This window comes from Meriones unguiculatus, chromosome 4 (assembly GCF_030254825.1).
Source record: "Meriones unguiculatus strain TT.TT164.6M chromosome 4, Bangor_MerUng_6.1, whole genome shotgun sequence".
In the NCBI taxonomy this organism is placed as follows: domain Eukaryota; kingdom Metazoa; phylum Chordata; class Mammalia; order Rodentia; family Muridae; genus Meriones; species Meriones unguiculatus.
The window spans coordinates 63,692,531-63,708,957 of record NC_083352.1 but is presented as its reverse complement, the minus strand read 5'-3'; the positions used below and the strand labels follow the sequence as shown (position 1 = coordinate 63,708,957).

The window sequence follows — 16,427 nt, the reverse complement described above, 5'->3', positions numbered from 1 at the left end:
TCTGCCTCCCAGAGGTTGTGATGACAAGCATGTCCAGCAACAATGGTCCAGCTCCTCCAGCAAGCCTCTGCCCCTTGGTATCTATTGCCCAAGGCCGAGCGGGGCGCGCTGGCCGAGCGGTCGCACTGTTGCTCTGGGACAGGAAGACTTCAGACACGTGGTCTGCATGTTGACCCCCTACCCCCTGCTGGTTTTTTTCTTAATTTAATGGGAGGGTGGGAGTGGCTTCCATGTGGGGGTGAAAGGACAATTTCTGGGAGCCTATCCACCACATGGGTTCCCAGGGTTGAATTCAGCCCCAGGCTTTGCAGCAAGGACTGCTGGGTCCTCTCGCAGGGCCCTGGCTGAGATTTTTGTCAAAAGGAGCACAAGCACTCAGCCTCTGTGCTTTTTCTTTTTTTAATGTTAATAAAATATTTTTTACAGAGACCAAAAATTCAGAATAGTGCAAAACATCTCAACGCCATGCACTCGTAAACACTCCCGGGGTATTTTGAAGATGTGTTCCAAGCCACTGAGAAATGAGAAATTTCTCAGTTGACTGAGAAATGAAGGCATCTTGGAAGATGCTGGGCTAACAGGGTGAACCTAAAAAACACTCAAAAAAAAAAAAAAAAACCTCTTGGATTCTACATTTGCAGTCACATGCTAAGAAAGGCAGGTGCAGGGGCTCCCTGGGCTGCTTGGCAGGGGTTGGGTCAGGAACCTTCTGGGGTGCAGGGAACCTTCAATCTGCAACACCGAGCGGCTGTGGCTGAGAGGGTTGGACCCAGCGGGTATGCAGAGCCAGCTTTGGTCCTAAAAGATGCTTGGGGATGGGCGGGGCCGGCCGACCCCGCCCCTTGCTCCATCCCCCAGGAGTTCTGTGCATTTGATTTTTTGCATGTCTGATGGGGCAGGTGAGGCAACAGGCCCAGGAGCCCAGAGGGACTGGGGTGCAGAGGAAGCCTCTTCAAGTGCTGGCTCCGCCCAGGGTGAGCTGACCGCAAGGCCTTTTTAATTCGTCGATGTTGGCGAAGGAACCCGGAACAGTACATGATTGGCAGGTGCTGAGCCACTCCCCAGCCTCCTCCCTGGGGAATTTTAGGTAGGGTATGGATGAGCCTGCACCCAGATCCTTCCACCTGCTCGTCCTTGCTCCCCTTTTCTGCCCACACGGCAGCCTCCCTCACCCCCTGGCATCTGTCGCCGCTAGTCCTGTCCCTCCTGTGGGAGGGGCCGTGGCTCTTTCCAGCCTGCTGTAGACCAGGAGTTGGGAGCTGCATCCCAACATAACTTAACGCAGGACCCCAGCAGCGCCCAGCAGCCCAGGTCTACCAGGCAAGGTGGTGAGAACTCAGAGGGCCTTTCAGGACTGGACCTGGATTAACTTCCTTTGAGGACACCGCTATGCCGGGGGCTGTCCTGAGAGCAGAGCTGTCCCCTTTGCACTATGTCCATTACCTGTGTCCTGGGGCTCAGCTTGGACACCTCCCATGGCAGGGGAGGGGATCTGTCAGGGCGGGGGAAATTGTAAGGACAGGCATGCTTGTGAAGGCGGGTCATCTGCAGAGCCCTCAACACATAATTCGAGTCAGCTCAGCCTTCCTTCAGCTCCTGTGGCCTGCTCCTGCCGGGGAAGCGTGGGGCTCCGTGAGGCCTGGGCCTCAGGAGAAACAGCCAGGCACAGACGCCCAGTCTTCTGATACCAGAGCCAAGTCAGAGAAATGAAAGAAAAGCCTCGGGAAGTCCTTGAGAAATGTACAAAAGATTTTTGTGATGGGTGTTGAGGGATGAATAGGTGGGTAAATAAAAGGAAAAATTTCAAACAGTCCTAGCCTGGGAATCAGAACACGTCACTCAACAAACACTCCCATGTAGCTCGCTCAACAGTCTGAGGCTAGAAAACACAGATATGGCCATAATTAGCATGGCTCACACAACCCCCCACCTCACGTTCTTGTCAGCGATTTAGAAGCTTTGTATGGCTGGTCTCTGGGCAGGCCACAGCCTCTTTAGCTATGCTTGATGCCCTAAAGTCTAAGTCACTCCTTCCTGAGCTCAGTGTGGTTGGGAGTTCTCCCGCAAGGTATAGAACACAGTCTCTGAGCTCCCCTGTACCTGGATGGAGCCGGCATCCTACCCTGTCACTGCACGTGCCTGAATTCAAGGGACATGCTTTGATTCCAAGCTAATAGAAAAAGGCCGCCTGTCTGTAACCACAGGACCCTGGCTATTCTCGCTCGCTCTGTCCTTCCTAGTTCCTGGTCTCTTGCGGTTCTTTCCTGCCTGGATTTGGAGAAAGGACAGTGCGTTCCTAACTCAGGGGAAACCCCCAAGCCCTCCCCCCCCCCCCCGTTCTTGGCAGGACTAGCCGGGTTCCACCTAAAGTCCCAGGAGGAAGGGCAGGGACAGGGCTCTTGTTTGGCAGCCTGAGGGTTCAGGGGGACCCTGGTCCTGGGGTCCCTCAGTAAAGAACTGGGGAGAAGGGTATTTAGCAGCGATGGGGGCTGGGCCATCCCTCAGAGCTCAGCCCCCCGTGTGCAGGTCACCAGCTGCCAGCAGCGCGGCTGAGGGCGGGGTCCTCGGGGAGGGACGCCCTCAGGCCCTCGGCTGCGCTGAGGGCACGTGTGCTTTTGAAACCCCATCCCGCGCTGGGTTTTGCACAGACATCAGGAGCTGTCCCCGCCCCCAGGCAGCCCTGCCCAGCCCAGGCCCTGGGCACCGGACCATCTATGGCTTTTCCAGGGCCAGGAGGCAGGGCCTCCCCAGCCAAGGCCACTGATGTGGGGGCGTGGCCTCTGGAGAGGGCGTGGCCTGCGGAGGGCGGAGCCTTACCCGCTCTCAGGTCCCGCCCCATCCCAACCAGCGCTAGGGCGCCGGTGCGGCGCCCCCCTCCTCGGCCGAGCGTGTGTCGGACTTGAGCTTGACGAACTCCTTGGCCACCTCGTCGTTGCTGCGCTGCGACAGGATTCGCAGCACCGTGAGCCCCGTGTCGTCCATGTGGATGCGGCGGCCGAGCGGCAACCAGCACGCGGCGCTCCCGCGCTGCGCCAGCTCCCGCAGCTGCAGCACCGCCAGCCCCACCGTACGGTCCTCGCGGGCGAAGCAGTAGTCCTTCACGCACACCTGCAGCTCGTAGCACTCGGGGCCCGCGTCGGCGCTCAGGGAGCTGTGGGGAAGGGCCGGGTCAGCAGAGCCCGCCCTGCGCGCCCCCGCCGCCACGCCCACGCGAGCCAGCAGCGTTGCTCGCACCACTCGGCCCACAGGTCAGCAGCGCCGCTCACACTCTCGGCCCACAGGTCAGCCCGTGTGAGGCCCGTTACCCGCCCGGGCCATCCCACAGAAGCCCGCCCTAGGCCGCGCACGCCCCCCAGGGAACCCAGGGACAGCGGCCGTGGAACCCCCCAGCCCAGCCAAGCTCCTCCCAGCGCACGGGGCTCTCCCAGGCCGGCTTCCCGACCTCTTCTCTCCTCTCCCCCGGCCTCGCTCCTCTCCTGGCCCTGCCAAAGCCTGCTTCCGGCTCAGTTCTCCGCCGTCCGCCTCCCGAGCCCCGACCACCCTCCCACCTCTGCAGCATCACCACGGGGGCGCGGCAGCCGTCCCCACCCCGCACCGCGCTCAGAACCGACATAACCAGGGGCAGGAGCAGGCTGGCTGTTCTCAGTCCCTGACCCTTGACCTCTCTTCCGTGCCCAGGATTCATCCTTCCATCCCTTCCTCCTTTCTTTCTTCCTTCCTTCCTTCTTTCTTTTTTTTTTTTTTTTTTTTTCTTCCTTTTTTCGAGACAGGGTTTCGATTCCTGGAGACCAGGCTGGCCCCGAACTCACAGAGTTCGGCCTACCTCTGCCTCCTGAGTGCCTCCTGGCCTGCCTCTGCCTCCTGAGTGGGCTTGCAGGCGCACGCCATCACACCTGGCTGTCCACCCCTGTCCCTCCTACCCCAACCCCAAGCCTATTGCCTCTCCACAGACCCGCCTGTCTCAGAAAGGGCCCATAACCCCAAGTCCCACTCTGCACCCACCACCCGCCGGCGCCAGTCACCGCTGGCCCAGGTCCATCGAGGGCGCCCCAGCCCCACTCCAGGAGGCCCCACTCACAACTGGAAGCTCTCGTTATACTTGGGCGCCCAGCTGTTGTTTTTGGATTTGGTGGCGAACTTGCGTTTTTTGTCGCTGAGGTGAGGTCCTACGATGTTGACCTCGATGAATGGACGGAAGATGCCAGAAGTCTGCCACTTGAGGTCGTTGGCTGCCACCACTGTCGGGGGGGGGGGAGCAGAGAGGTCTAGTGAGGTTCCCCGAGAAACAGAAGGATACCCTGGGGAGCAGGGACTAAGCCTGGGGTCCTGGAACTCCTGGGCTGTAGCCATGCCTGAAGGAGGTTTGTCTCAGGATTTTTCCACTTTCTAAACCATCAAAGAAAAAACAACTCCCTGCTCCGTTGGCTTCAATGAGTCTGGATTTGGTTTCTTCCCTCTTTGGCCACTCACCTTTCACTGTGACCTTCTGTTCCCCAGTTCCTGGATGCGTGAACAGCTCCACGTGGACAGACACTTCGCCCACAGGATCTTCCACCCCCGAGCCTGGGCGGGACAGGGGAGATGCCTGACATGAGCTAGGTTCTTGCCCACACAGCAGGAAAGACCTCCCCAACGCGTGCTGGCGGCACCAGGTCACTGAGGCACTGAGGGCGTGGGGCGGCGGGTTTCACTAGGAAGCTAAGAGTCCCAGGTGTGGGTTCATTCCATTGATTGGCTGTGTGAGTTGCCGCAGGCCTCTTACTGAACGAGTGGTCTGCCTTGTTTTCCTGGGTTCTCCCAGCCACCCAGCCTGCTTCAATGATCTTCTCTAGCTGACTCTTTCCCACCTTTTCTTCCACCTCCTTCTCTGGGTGTCTGTCAAACTCTCTTGTCCTCACTTTGGCCCTGGGTGCTGGGACACAGTGCCCGCCCACAGGCTCCTCCTGGGCTTTCTGAACGCTCCTGGAATGCCCCACCCTCTGGGGTGCCAGCTTCTTTAGCCCTTCTTCTGACTCCACAGGCAAATTTTAATTCCTACTGGGAAGCACTTCAAACTCTGGCGGGCTTTAACTCAATTCCAGACTTTGATTGTAAGCTGGCCACAAAGGTCTCCAAGGAGAACAACTGACCAACGGCTTTGGAGCCTGGATCCAGCTCTTCCTGACACCAACAAACCCCTAATCTTAGTCTCCTAGTCAACAAAATTGTCTGCTTGTGTGGCAGCCATGGGCACGTCTCTTCTGGTCACCATTGGTGTCAGGATGGCTGTGATGGGCACCCATGAGGGGTCAGCTTAAAAACTGCTGCCCAACCACCCCATCTGTGACTCAGAAGCAAGTCCGCAGGGCCTGTAGACCTGTGGCCGCCAGCACCCCACCAAACCGCCCCATCCCCAGGCAGCCCCCCACTCCTGGGGCACCCCATGCACGGACATGGCAAGGAGGAGAAAGTGGGAGGCAAGGGCATCGGGCTAGTCAAAAGTCCATCCAGGGTACCTGTGCTGGACGGGAAGTGATGAGTCAGGGAACAGAAGGGCCAGGAGGCTCCTGCGGCCCCTGAAGAGGGGCACATGGCCCCAGCACTGTCCACCCCAGGCGGCCACCCATTTCATCTCAGATATTTCCCCAGTCACATGCTCAGCCCCCTCCCCCCAGGCCAATGCTTCAGCAAGCTCAGTCCAGGCCAGAGGTGGGGTGCTGGGAGTTAGACATGATGGGTTATGTAAGAGGTCAGACCAAGGCCCAGGCTAGTAAGAAGGGAGAAGGGGGCAGTGCCAGCCCCCACCAGAGGTTTGCTGGCTCCATCAGGAAGGGCCTGTCACAAGCCCCACCCTCCCCCCTATGACCTGGGTACCCCTGCAGGGAAAGGAGGCTGCCTTGACCCTAAGCCACAGGTGCCCATGGGAAAGCTAGATGGGATTGGGTATTTGGTCAAGGCAAGAACATGTGATCTATTGCATCAGCCTCCCATGTACAGGGACCTCAGGCCTGTGCCTGAAAATGTCTGTCTTGACTGTCCCTGCTTTCCAGGCAACAGAACCGTCTGGGAAAGGAGGCTGACTCAGGACCTGAGCACACTTTCTTGTTTGGTGTTTTATGCTTTGCTGGGGATGGAGGCTGCCAGCACAGCCTGGAGTGTAGCTTGGGAGAAAGGGATGGGACTCCTTCCTCAGGTGGAGCCAGCAAGCCGCCCTTCCCCATGGCCTGGCGCAGGGAGGCCGTATCTTACTAGCCGGGCAGAGGGGGAGGGCGCAGGCACCGGGCACCGCGTGCGGGTGGCGGGCGGCGCAGGCACGTACCCATCTCAGGACAAACGTCTTCACTAAGGGTAAACCTAGTCCCCTTTCCACCGTGGACTGACCAGGGTGGATGGGGAGGGAGGAGGAGGGGAGGAAGGAGTGTGCGTGACAGGGGTGGGGGAGGCGCAGAAAGGGGACAGCGAGTGACAGGGAGAACAAGAGAGAAAGAGACAGAGAGAGGGAGAGAGACAGAGACACAGAGAGAGGCAGAGAGAGAAGGGGAGAGAGAAAGAAACGTCAGTGCAGACGGACGTACAGACAGACAGCCTCCCACTCCGGGAACACCAGGGACACCAAAAGCAACGAGAACAGGAGGGGAAACTGAGGGTTGGACTCTACCCGCTGTGCCTGGGGGCGGGTGAATGACAACCTTCCACACTTCGGCAAGAGGACAAAGCCTGAGGCCACCAACTTCTGCCCAGGCGGCACCTTTGGAGTTATTCTGAATCGGGGGTCCCCAGGGAGAGGAGCTGGGACCTTGGAGCCCTGCCCTCAGCTGCTATTCCAGAGCTCAGGGGGCGGAGGCAGACGCAACACAGAGAGAGGAAGAGAGGGTCGGGGGCTATCTGAGGCCTCCCGCCTCCCGGGTCCCCGTCCTTCACCCTCTTAGACTCATTCTACACCTTGGATACAGAGCAGCGGCCCCGCCCCTAAGGAGGCCACCAACGCCTGGGATCCCTGACGGCAGATTTTACCTGAAGCTGCCAATCATCTCATAGTCTTAGGGCACCACAGAAACCCCGCCCCAGAGCCGACAACCAGTTCCCTCCCCTCGATGTGGCCTTAGAAGCTATCAATTCCTGGCCCCTGGAGTCTGCGCAGTCCCCTCCTAAGGCTGTCAACTATACCCCCTGTTGTTTCTTTGCCTTGAAAGACTCGCCTTTGGCGCTTTGATGCCGGAAGCCCTGCCCCCACCGCCGTCTGTCAATCACTCGGGGGCGGAGCCCGCAGCTGAGAGCCCTTACCTTGCGCGGACTGAGTCTGCACGAAGGTTTTGATGAGCAGGTCGGTGGCCTGCGTGTAGAGCGAGAGGGCGTAGCGTAGGGATTGAAGGTCAGGACTCTTCTCCAGAAAGGTCTTCTTGAGGCCCACGCCCCCCGCGTGGAAGTATTGCTGAGGTGGACAGGGTGAGGCTGCTGAGGGCTCCCAGCACCTCCGCGAACATGCACGCCTCTCACCTTCCCATCTCCAGAAGCTCCAGCCGCCCCAGAACCTTTGCCTTTGCTGTGCGAGCGAGCGCACAGTGGAAAGGCGCTCCCTGCCCACTACCCATATACTTTACCTTGTAAACTCTTATGCACTCCTTAAAACCCGCTTCCTCGTGCCCTCTCTTAAAGCCCTCTGTGGCCCCTCCCTTACCTTGATGGTGTCCAAAGCCAGCTCGACCACGGCGCACTGCTTCGGGGTCAAGCTCTTCGCTTCTTCTCGCACCATGTGATCCTGTGGGGATGGCAGGGAGAGCGGTGGGCAAAGCTTTGACCTGTGAGCCTGCCCTTCCACGCTGGGAATCAAGCGAGCCTTGATCAAAACGATTGTCTCTTCTCAACACGCTCAAGAGCGTTCGTTTAACGTGCTGTGCAGGTCTGAGAGCAGGGATTTTCCTCTGCTCCGGCCCTTCCCCTTGACATCTTCTGCCCCCTCACCTTAAGTTTGGACAGCTGGCCCAGCTCCTTGGCAGCGTTGAAGATCATTTGTGTGCCCTGTGGAAAACAGCAGACAGCGGGGTGAGGGTGTCCATTTTCTAAATGGTTCCCCGACCCCGAGCAATCCAGGCCCACCTTGGTTCCTGTCCACAAGGCTTGAATCCCAGGCACAGAAGGGTTGGGAGCCCTACTGAGATCAAGGAGCACAAGGCACCTTGTCCCCAGAGAAGCCCGGTTCTATGGGAAACTGTCCTCTCACACCCATCATGGTTCCCCAGATTGGGAAGACATACGAGAAACAGGTCCCGGCAGCCCGGCTGTGTGTGGTGTGGTGTGGTGAGGGAGTAGCCACATGGCCTGGCAGTGGCAATGGACCATGGGCCAGCCTGTGCTTTTGGGGACCCACCCTTAGGAATCTCCTTCCCCTTCTGGGTGGGGAAGAAGCCCACTCTGGGCATCAGGAAGACTGCTCACAACTGATGTCTGCACATACTCCGAGGTGCCCATCAGGTACCAAACCCAACAGGTGATTTAACGCTGAATCTGTTCCCTGTTAACTGGGATCACAGCTGCCCTGTGGCCTTGATGGGCTGCAATAAGTCTTGTTTGCGGTCTTGGTCTCATCGCAGGCAATGCATGGCAGATTGGGTCCCGACCCAAGAGCCCCGATGAGCTGGATGGCCTCAGGCCAGTGCCTTGCCCTTTCCTAATTAGCAACTTGTGGGCGGAAAGGGTTGGCTTCACCTGCTGAGGCCCGGGGTATTCTGGCTGGGCTGTCTACTGGCAGATGTTTGGAGACTGCTACTGACCATCTTTTTGACCTCAGGCTGTCACTATTATTGTGTGTCATTTTGTCCTGGGGAGGGATGGAAACCCAGACCTCACAAGGCTGCAAGCACTCAGCGGGCTCTCTCCCACTGCGCCACACACACCCTCAGCCCCACAGTCTCAGGCTCCCTGAGGCTATGAGAACCAGAGTGACCGAAACCCAGTTGTCTGGGCCTCAGTTTCCACTGTTGCGCCCACCTGTGCTCCTGTGAGAAGCAGGGGTCCTCCTGAGCTTCCTCCATGCCTCCCACTGCCCTTCCCTACCCACCAACAAACAGGCCAGACAGACAGAGGAAGAAGAAATAACAGACAGAGCAACAGGACGCCCCCGACGCACGGAGCACAGAGTGGAAGGGGCAGGGAGGAAGAGGATGGGGTGGGAGCCAGACAGACAGTGAGAGGCTGGGCTTACGTCTGAGTGGCTTGGCAGTTTCACCCTGCCCTGTGGAGAGAACCAGGCGGAGGTCAGAGTTCTGGTGGGTGCTGAAAGGATGCTCAGTGGGACTTCCCTGACCCCTGGAATCACAGGGTGAGCTCCCCAACCCCCAGTTACTAAATTAGGTACTATCTCTTCCACAGCCAAGGCACTTGACCTGTCTCTGCGTGTGAGCACATGCTGGGGCCCTAGAAGGGTGCAAGCCAACTATAGGAGCTTGTGGAGGTTGGTGAGAAGGTGAGGAGGGAGAGGCCGTAGGTCTCCACACCCCAACATGACCCAGCTAGTGACCATAGAAAACGCCCTGCAAGCTCCAAGCCCGTTTAGTGCAACACACATGCATGCACACATATGCACATGCACACACATACATACACCAAAGCACACAGTCACATGCACACACACTTGCTCACACACATACACACACATGCATACGCGCACACACACACACACACACACAGTCGAGCACACGCATGCACACACAAAGACACTCTGGACCTGTAGACAGATTCTGCAGACACTCAAAATCATCTAATCACACACGCAGGAGCCTCACAGGCCAGAACACACACATTTTGCATGATCACATGCAGACTCCTGCATCCTTGACCCCACCTGGATGCGCAGTGCCCCTGGAGAGCTGGCCAGGACTGGGAATGCCCTATGCCAGTCACAACCCTGAGACCCACTTAGGGCACAGAGAGGCCTGATGCACTCTGCGCGTGTCTGAAATCAAGCAGGTACCCACATTTTGCCTCAGCCCCAGCTCCTTACAATAAATATCCACTAAAACAGCGAAAACCCAGGCTTTGGTGCAGGGCCGGCCAGCGTGTGGCCCGTGGAGGCCACAGATGTCAGCTGAGCTTAGGGCTGAAGAAGGAAGGGCTGTGCACAAGGCTCAGGAGAAGGATCTGAGCTCTGACTTCAGGGTCTTAGGGAACAGATCAAGAGCCGCCTCCCACTGTGACCTCAGCTGACCTTCCTACCCAAGCAGGAAGCACAGGAGCACTCGCGCCCGGACAGCAGGGACCCCGGCAAGCCAAGGTCCTCATTACCTTTTCTAGGCCCTTGCCATGTTTTCTCAAGAGGGTGCCCTGCAGAGACAATGTCACAGCGAGGTCAGGACCCAGGAGTATCACAGCCCCCATGTAGGGATTGGGGGGAGGGCTTAACTGACTGGGGGTTGGGGAATGCTGGGGAACTGTGGAGGCTCACTCTTATGAGGGGATGGGGGAGAAAAGAGAAAAGAAGGCATAAAATCCAGAGGGAGGAAGAAGGATCAAGGGGAGGAAGCCAGAAGACAAGGAGAGCAGGTGGGGAAGAGGAAAGAGAAGGGAGAGACAGACATGGGGGGAGGGGAAGTAAGCAGGGAAGAGGAGAGAGAGAGACAGAAGAAAGGGGGGGAGCGGGAGAGAGGAGAAAGATGAAGTCGGGGAATGAGGAGAAAGAGGAGGAGAAAAGAGAGCCAGGGCCAGAGCCAGAGAAAGCCCAACGTAAAAGCCATTGTCAAAATATAAGCCATTTACATTTGATGAACAAAGAAGCCCGCTGGATCCCAGGTTAGCAGAGGCACCCCACTCCACACTGAGACAGATCTGATCCTGTGCCGGCTCTACACTTGTGGCCGGAGCCAGGAGGCTCCTCTCGCAGCCCTTGGCTTTCCTCAGATTGCGTTGAGACCTCCCTCAGAGGGCTGTTATAAAGTGAGCTGCCACAGACACTGGCCTGTCAGAGCCATCAGTACCTCATGTTCATTATGCTCCGCCTACAGCTAGCCCCCGGCACTGGGCATGTAACTGGGTGGCTGCAGAGACCCACGATACGCCCTCTGGGCAGGTGAGCCTGGGAAAAAGTAAAGTGCCAGGGTGGCCTCACCTGACCCTCAGAGAGCTGTGGGGACGGTTTTACTAATGGCTCTGAGGGCACTGGGATTGCTCTCTTCATTCTGGAAGCTCAGAGAATCCCGGTAAGAAACCCTACTTTCTTCCCATTTCAGGAAACTAAGGTTGGGGGGTGAAGAGATTTTCCCAGGTCTTGGTCTGGGCAAAGTGGTGACAGCCAGATTGCCGACAGCATGACCACGTCTCCCAGCTGGGCCTCCAGCTGTGTTGGCGTGCACACTGTGGCACTAGAGGAGTCATGGGGACGCAGAGTACACAGCATGGCATGAGTTGCAGGGGAGAGAGAAGTCCCCACTCCCACCTGCCACCTCTGAGACTGGATGGCTTCCATCCAGGGGACAGGAACAGGCTCTGCTTCTGAGTGTGGGAGGGGCTTGTCCTCCCAGCCTCACCCCTCTAATGCCCCACCCACCAGCACACAGATACAAAGTCAGGGGGAGGGAAGGAGGGGGTACTGGGAGGGTGGGGGTGGACCTAGTCCAGACACACATCGAACGAATGACGAACGACGACCGACAGACAGACGGACAAATGGGTCTCTACTTACAATCATCTGCCAGCCGAAATGGGGGCAGGGTGGGGAGAGGGGAATAAGTCACTGTGAGCGGCCCTGGGAGGACAGAGGCTGTGATGCCCAGCCCTGGCCCTGCCCAGAGGACGGGTCCTTAGCTCCCAGCCTCAGGCACCTAGACGAGGCCTCTCCACCCTCCTCCACCCAGCAGCCAGCCCTGGGCCCTCAGTCTGTATTATCAGTGTCTCCTGTACCCTCAGATGTTCCCCAGCTCCCTAACTGGAAACCTGGCTTGTGTTAGCTCTGGACTCTGATGCCCTCTCTGTCTTTCTAATTTTCCCCAGGGTTCACCCTTGGCTATACCTCAGTGACCTCCCTGAACCCCAGTGTCATTGTCCTGACCGCCTATCTCAGAGGCACCGAGTTCCCCTGGCTTCCCTCACATGATGGCCGGGTGTCCTAGGAGCCAGGCCTCACCGTTTGGTCAGTGAGTGGAGGCAGGACGATGGTCTTTTCCATGGTGTTCATCACTAGCTTCCACAGCTCCTTCAGCACTCGCTTCAGAACCGTCTTCTCACAGATTTTGGCGAACAGCGTGAGGCTGGAGGTGAGGCTGAGGTCAGGGAGAAGGGCCATCCAGGCCCCTTCCCTCCACACCAAGCTTGACCTGACGGGGTGACCGTGCATGGAGTGTGTAGGGAAGGCAGACAGCAGGGCTTTGAGGGAAACAGCCAGGCCTCATGCTCAGTACAGGGAAGCTAAGGACTGTGCAGGGCAGAGATGCACAGGATGTTCAATATGAAAGATGAGAGGCCTGATGACCAGAGAGTCCAAAGGGCCTGAGGTCATGGCTAGGACCCAGACAGGATGGCGAGAGGACAGATGAGGAGAGTAAAAGGCCTGACAATTCCTGATGCGACTTAAGTAAGTTGGAGGAAGGGGACAATCTACCAGTATGCATTTCCCAGCTAATCCCTCACTACCAATAGCAGCCCAAAATTCACCACCATAATCCCAAACCCCAACCCAGTTTTCAATGCACCATCTAGTCACCCACCCACCCATCCATCCATCCATCAACCTAACCATCTATCCATCCATCCATCCACCAACCTACCCATCTATCCATCCATCCAACCATCCATCCATCCATCCATCCATCCACCAGCCTACCCATCCATCTATCCATCCATCCATCCACCAGCCTACCCATCTATCCATCCATCCATCCATCCACCAGCCTACCCATCCATCCATCCATCCATCCATCCACCAGCCTACCCATCTATCCACTCATCCATCCACCCACCTAGCCCCCCATCCAGCCAGCATCCACTTACCCACCGATCCATCCATCCATCTACCCACCCATCTGTCACCCCACTCATCTATCCTCTACTCACACCTCCATCCACCCACCTTCCAAGAACATGTCCACCATATTTTAAGCACCCACATTCCATGCACCCTTGTGAGTATTTTGTGACACAGCCCACTTTGCCTTCATGCTGTTGGTCGATTGTGACACATCCACCCACAGGATCAGCAACAGGCACACACCTGCCAGGTCTGCTTCCTCTCTCCCTTCCCCACACCCTCTCTCTTCTCTCTGCCCTCACTTGCTGTCCAGCAGGTCCATGATGGGCTGCAGCACGTTGTCTGCATCCTGGGCCACACTGCTGCAGGCGCTGGCGGGCACATTGCCCGTGCCCTTCACTTGGCTCAGGATGTCACCCATCTGTTTGACACACTCCTCGATGTGTGGCTGAAAGCTGCGGGCACAGTGGAAAGGCACTCAGCAAAGGCTCTGTGTCCAAGAGGATGAGGATGTGTGGCCTGGGTCCCCAGCACCAGGCGGCCACAGCACCAAAAAATGAGCCATGGGGCAGACAGTCTTGCCTACGACTCCCCTTGTGAACATTTCAGTGGCAGAATTCCTTCACTGGCGCTGCTGACATCATCACTTCTAGTCCACCGAGGCACAAATTGGAGAAGCCTGTATAGCCAGGCTTTGGGGCAGCTGTGTCTGAGTGACCAATCCCCTAACTTAACTCCGCCCCTGGATGACAGGACCATGAGATGCCCAAGACTCCAGTTGTCCCTGCTCACATGTCCCACCCCGAGATGGCCCCACCTGGTGGCAAACACGTGACTGAGCTCATCCAGGACGTTGTTGAGTTTCACCTGCAGCTCCTTTAGGGTGCCACTGGCCTCTGCATCCAGCTGAGGGGAGAAAGGTCATAACACCCCTGCTTTCTCATGGCGCCAGGGAAGTGTCTAAGGGGATAGGGAAGCAACTGGACACAGGCAGCCAAACATCCCTGGTAGGTCTGCAATTCTCACCCATGCTGTCCGTGATCTCAGGGATGGGGTGACAGAGTGAGCCCCTCCGGAACCCGCCCTGGCACTCACCTCCTTCCCACCCATTGCCTCAAACATCTTCTCCAGTTGCACTCGTAGCTGCTGTGTGTTGTTCATGAGGATGCAGGGCTGGGAAGAGCAAAAGTCAGGCTGGTGACCCTCATCACCTCCTGGGCATCAGGAAGCTAGGGTCCCCTAGGGCATGGGAGGCAGTAGCCCTAAACATGCATAAGCTGGAGAGAGGGTCCCTTGGGCCAGATGGGGGGCCATGCAGGAACATCCCCCTGGGAGGGGAAGGCCAAAGAGGGATGCAGAGGAGTCCTTGTGATCCTCCTGCCTCTGCAGACACTGCTGAGTTACACCCTAAGCTCCACTGGAAACCATGCATGACATCTGGGGAAGCATATCCTCACCCTTGTGCACACACAGAACTCCCCCAGACTTACAGACATGACCACACTTGTGACCCAGTCATCAACATGACTATATCATAACAGAGAGCTGGGCACAGAGGTACACAGCTGTCACCCCAGAATCAGAAGGTAGAGTCAAGGAGTCAAGGCAAGCCTGGGCTATGTAGCCAATTTGAAGCTACCTGGGCTACACAGCTAGCTGGCAAATACATGGCAAGTTCAAGGCCAGGTTGGGTTACGCAGGGAACTGGAGGCCACCTTAGCCTACATAGCAAGATTGAGGCTAACCTCGGCTGCCTGGGAAGCTCAAAGCCAGTCTGAGCTCCATTTTGAGAGCTTGTCCCAAACACACGAACAAACAAGTAACCTCTACCACCAACAAACCCCACACAATCAGACACAGACAGACAGGCAGACAGACAGACAGGTCAACACAAGGCACACACAAGCACACATGGTCCCGCAGACACATGTCCCCTCAGGCGAGCTTGTTGTCTGAAGCCTCATATCAGAGCCTGGGGTAGAAGGGGAGCCCTGGACCCTGAGGGAAGCTGAGTGGGGCCAGGAGGGGTGGGCGGGCAGGCGCCCCCAGGTCACCACTTTCTCCTTCTCCTTGGAGCAGTAGGAGGCGAAGTCCTTGGAAACAATGTCGGCATACTGGAGCAGCACGTTGCTGATGGTCTGAAACAGAGAAGAATGAAAGGAGGCTGCAGCCACGTGACCCTGGACACCACACAGACATGACAGTGACTTTGTGCTGTACAGCCTGTGAGGTGGTCATCAGGCATGCAGAGGTAGATTTCTGAGTTCAAGGCCAGCCTGGTCTACAGAGAGAGTTTCAGAGAGAGAGAGAGAATTAGAAGACTCTATTTTGTTGTAATCCCAGATGTGGTACATAAGGCCGCTTCGGACTGTCTGCAGCAGCTGACTGTGATTTGCCTCGTGCTCTAGTAGAGCTGTGGTTTTGCCAGCTGCAGATAATTTCTTCAACTGTGTGCCATTTGAAAATCTGGGACCTTTTCAGAGGGTTTATAAATGCTAGAGCCCCACAGGGAGGGTTGGTGGTTGGTGGTCACTCAGCGGGGTGAGCTGTGGTTTATTAGTAGCCATGGTCAAAACAGAAACAAAAGAAAAGAAATTAGAATCAGGGATTTTCCTCTCTCCCCTCTTTCCTTGTTTTTCTCCTATCTAGTGTTAGACGGTGAAAGCAGAAAGGAGGGTTAAAGGGTGTGAGAAAGAAAAAGCCACAAAGTAGCAATTGGCGTCTAACATGGGGCTCAAAAGTTATGGATAAAAATGGGAAATTTGATTTCAAATGCCATAAAGAAGATGACAGGGGGAAAAGGAATGGAGTTTTTTTTTTTTTTTGGTTTTTTGTTTGTTTGTTTGTTTGTTTTTTCTTTCTTGAGGCCAGAGACAAAAACATTATTACAGCTGTTACTGCTAGAGTTTCCCTCATCTGCTGTGTGTGTGGGGGGGTGTCTGTTTGTTTTTTTTTTTTCTTTATCTTTTTGTTGTTGTTGTATATACTGTTTCCAAAAAAGGTTGAGCAGTTCAAAGGATTACAGGTGGATATAGAGGGGCCTGAGAAACAAAAATGGCTGAAATGTGAAAACAAAAGGAGTCACTCCTCTCTCTTGTTTCTGAATGGTTTTCAGAGTTGGCAGTGCAACTGGAGAGGCTGCAGGAGGAGGTAGAAGCACTTGGGAAGAGAGATAACAAAAAGGCTCAGTTACAGTGACTGAGAGAACAAGAGTACCCTGAAAAAAAAAAAGAAAAAGAAAAGAAAAAAAAAAAGAAAAAAAAAGAAAAAGAAAAAAAAAAAAAAAAGAGTACCCTGAAGAGAGAAAGAAACTGTCCCAGTGGGTGGCTGAATAAGAGAAAAGCTGAAAAAGCTGGAGGACAATCTGATGAAACAGACCATTTCAAAAAAAGAGTTAAAATTGAACCCACTGCACCACCAGACTCAGGAGGAGTGGCCCAGGGTTATAGGTTACCAGCATCTTTCCCAGTTAGTCATACAGCATATGCCTGCT

At 56.2% G+C, this 16,427-nt stretch overlaps 1 protein-coding gene across 8 annotated transcripts in view; it reads right to left on the bottom strand.

Annotated features, from left to right (window-relative positions):
- Positions 1-385: 385 nt before the first annotated feature.
- Positions 386-16,427, bottom strand: part of Unc13a (unc-13 homolog A) — a 43,045-nt gene continuing 27,003 nt past the window's right edge. The window contains exons 30-43 of one of the 8 annotated variants that reach the window (XM_060382001.1): positions 14,989-15,072; positions 14,030-14,107; positions 13,752-13,840; positions 13,237-13,389; positions 12,095-12,218; positions 10,261-10,299; positions 9,182-9,211; positions 7,942-7,998; positions 7,658-7,738; positions 7,264-7,411; positions 6,299-6,355; positions 4,471-4,563; positions 4,079-4,238; positions 386-3,151 (exon numbers count right to left, since the gene is read on the bottom strand). In XM_060382001.1, the coding sequence (XP_060237984.1) occupies positions 2,851-3,151; positions 4,079-4,238; positions 4,471-4,563; positions 6,299-6,355; positions 7,264-7,411; positions 7,658-7,738; positions 7,942-7,998; positions 9,182-9,211; positions 10,261-10,299; positions 12,095-12,218; positions 13,237-13,389; positions 13,752-13,840; positions 14,030-14,107; positions 14,989-15,072 (1,494 nt within the window). In that variant the 3' untranslated portion in view covers positions 386-2,850. Of the gene's footprint in view, positions 3,152-4,078; positions 4,239-4,470; positions 4,564-6,298; positions 6,356-6,409; positions 7,011-7,263; positions 7,412-7,657; positions 7,739-7,941; positions 7,999-9,181; positions 9,212-10,260; positions 10,300-10,319; positions 11,660-12,094; positions 12,219-13,236; positions 13,390-13,751; positions 13,841-14,029; positions 14,108-14,988; positions 15,073-16,427 lie in introns of those variants that run through there. The other 7 variants (XM_060382002.1, XM_060382003.1, XM_060382004.1 and 4 more) reach the window with 7 other exon arrangements.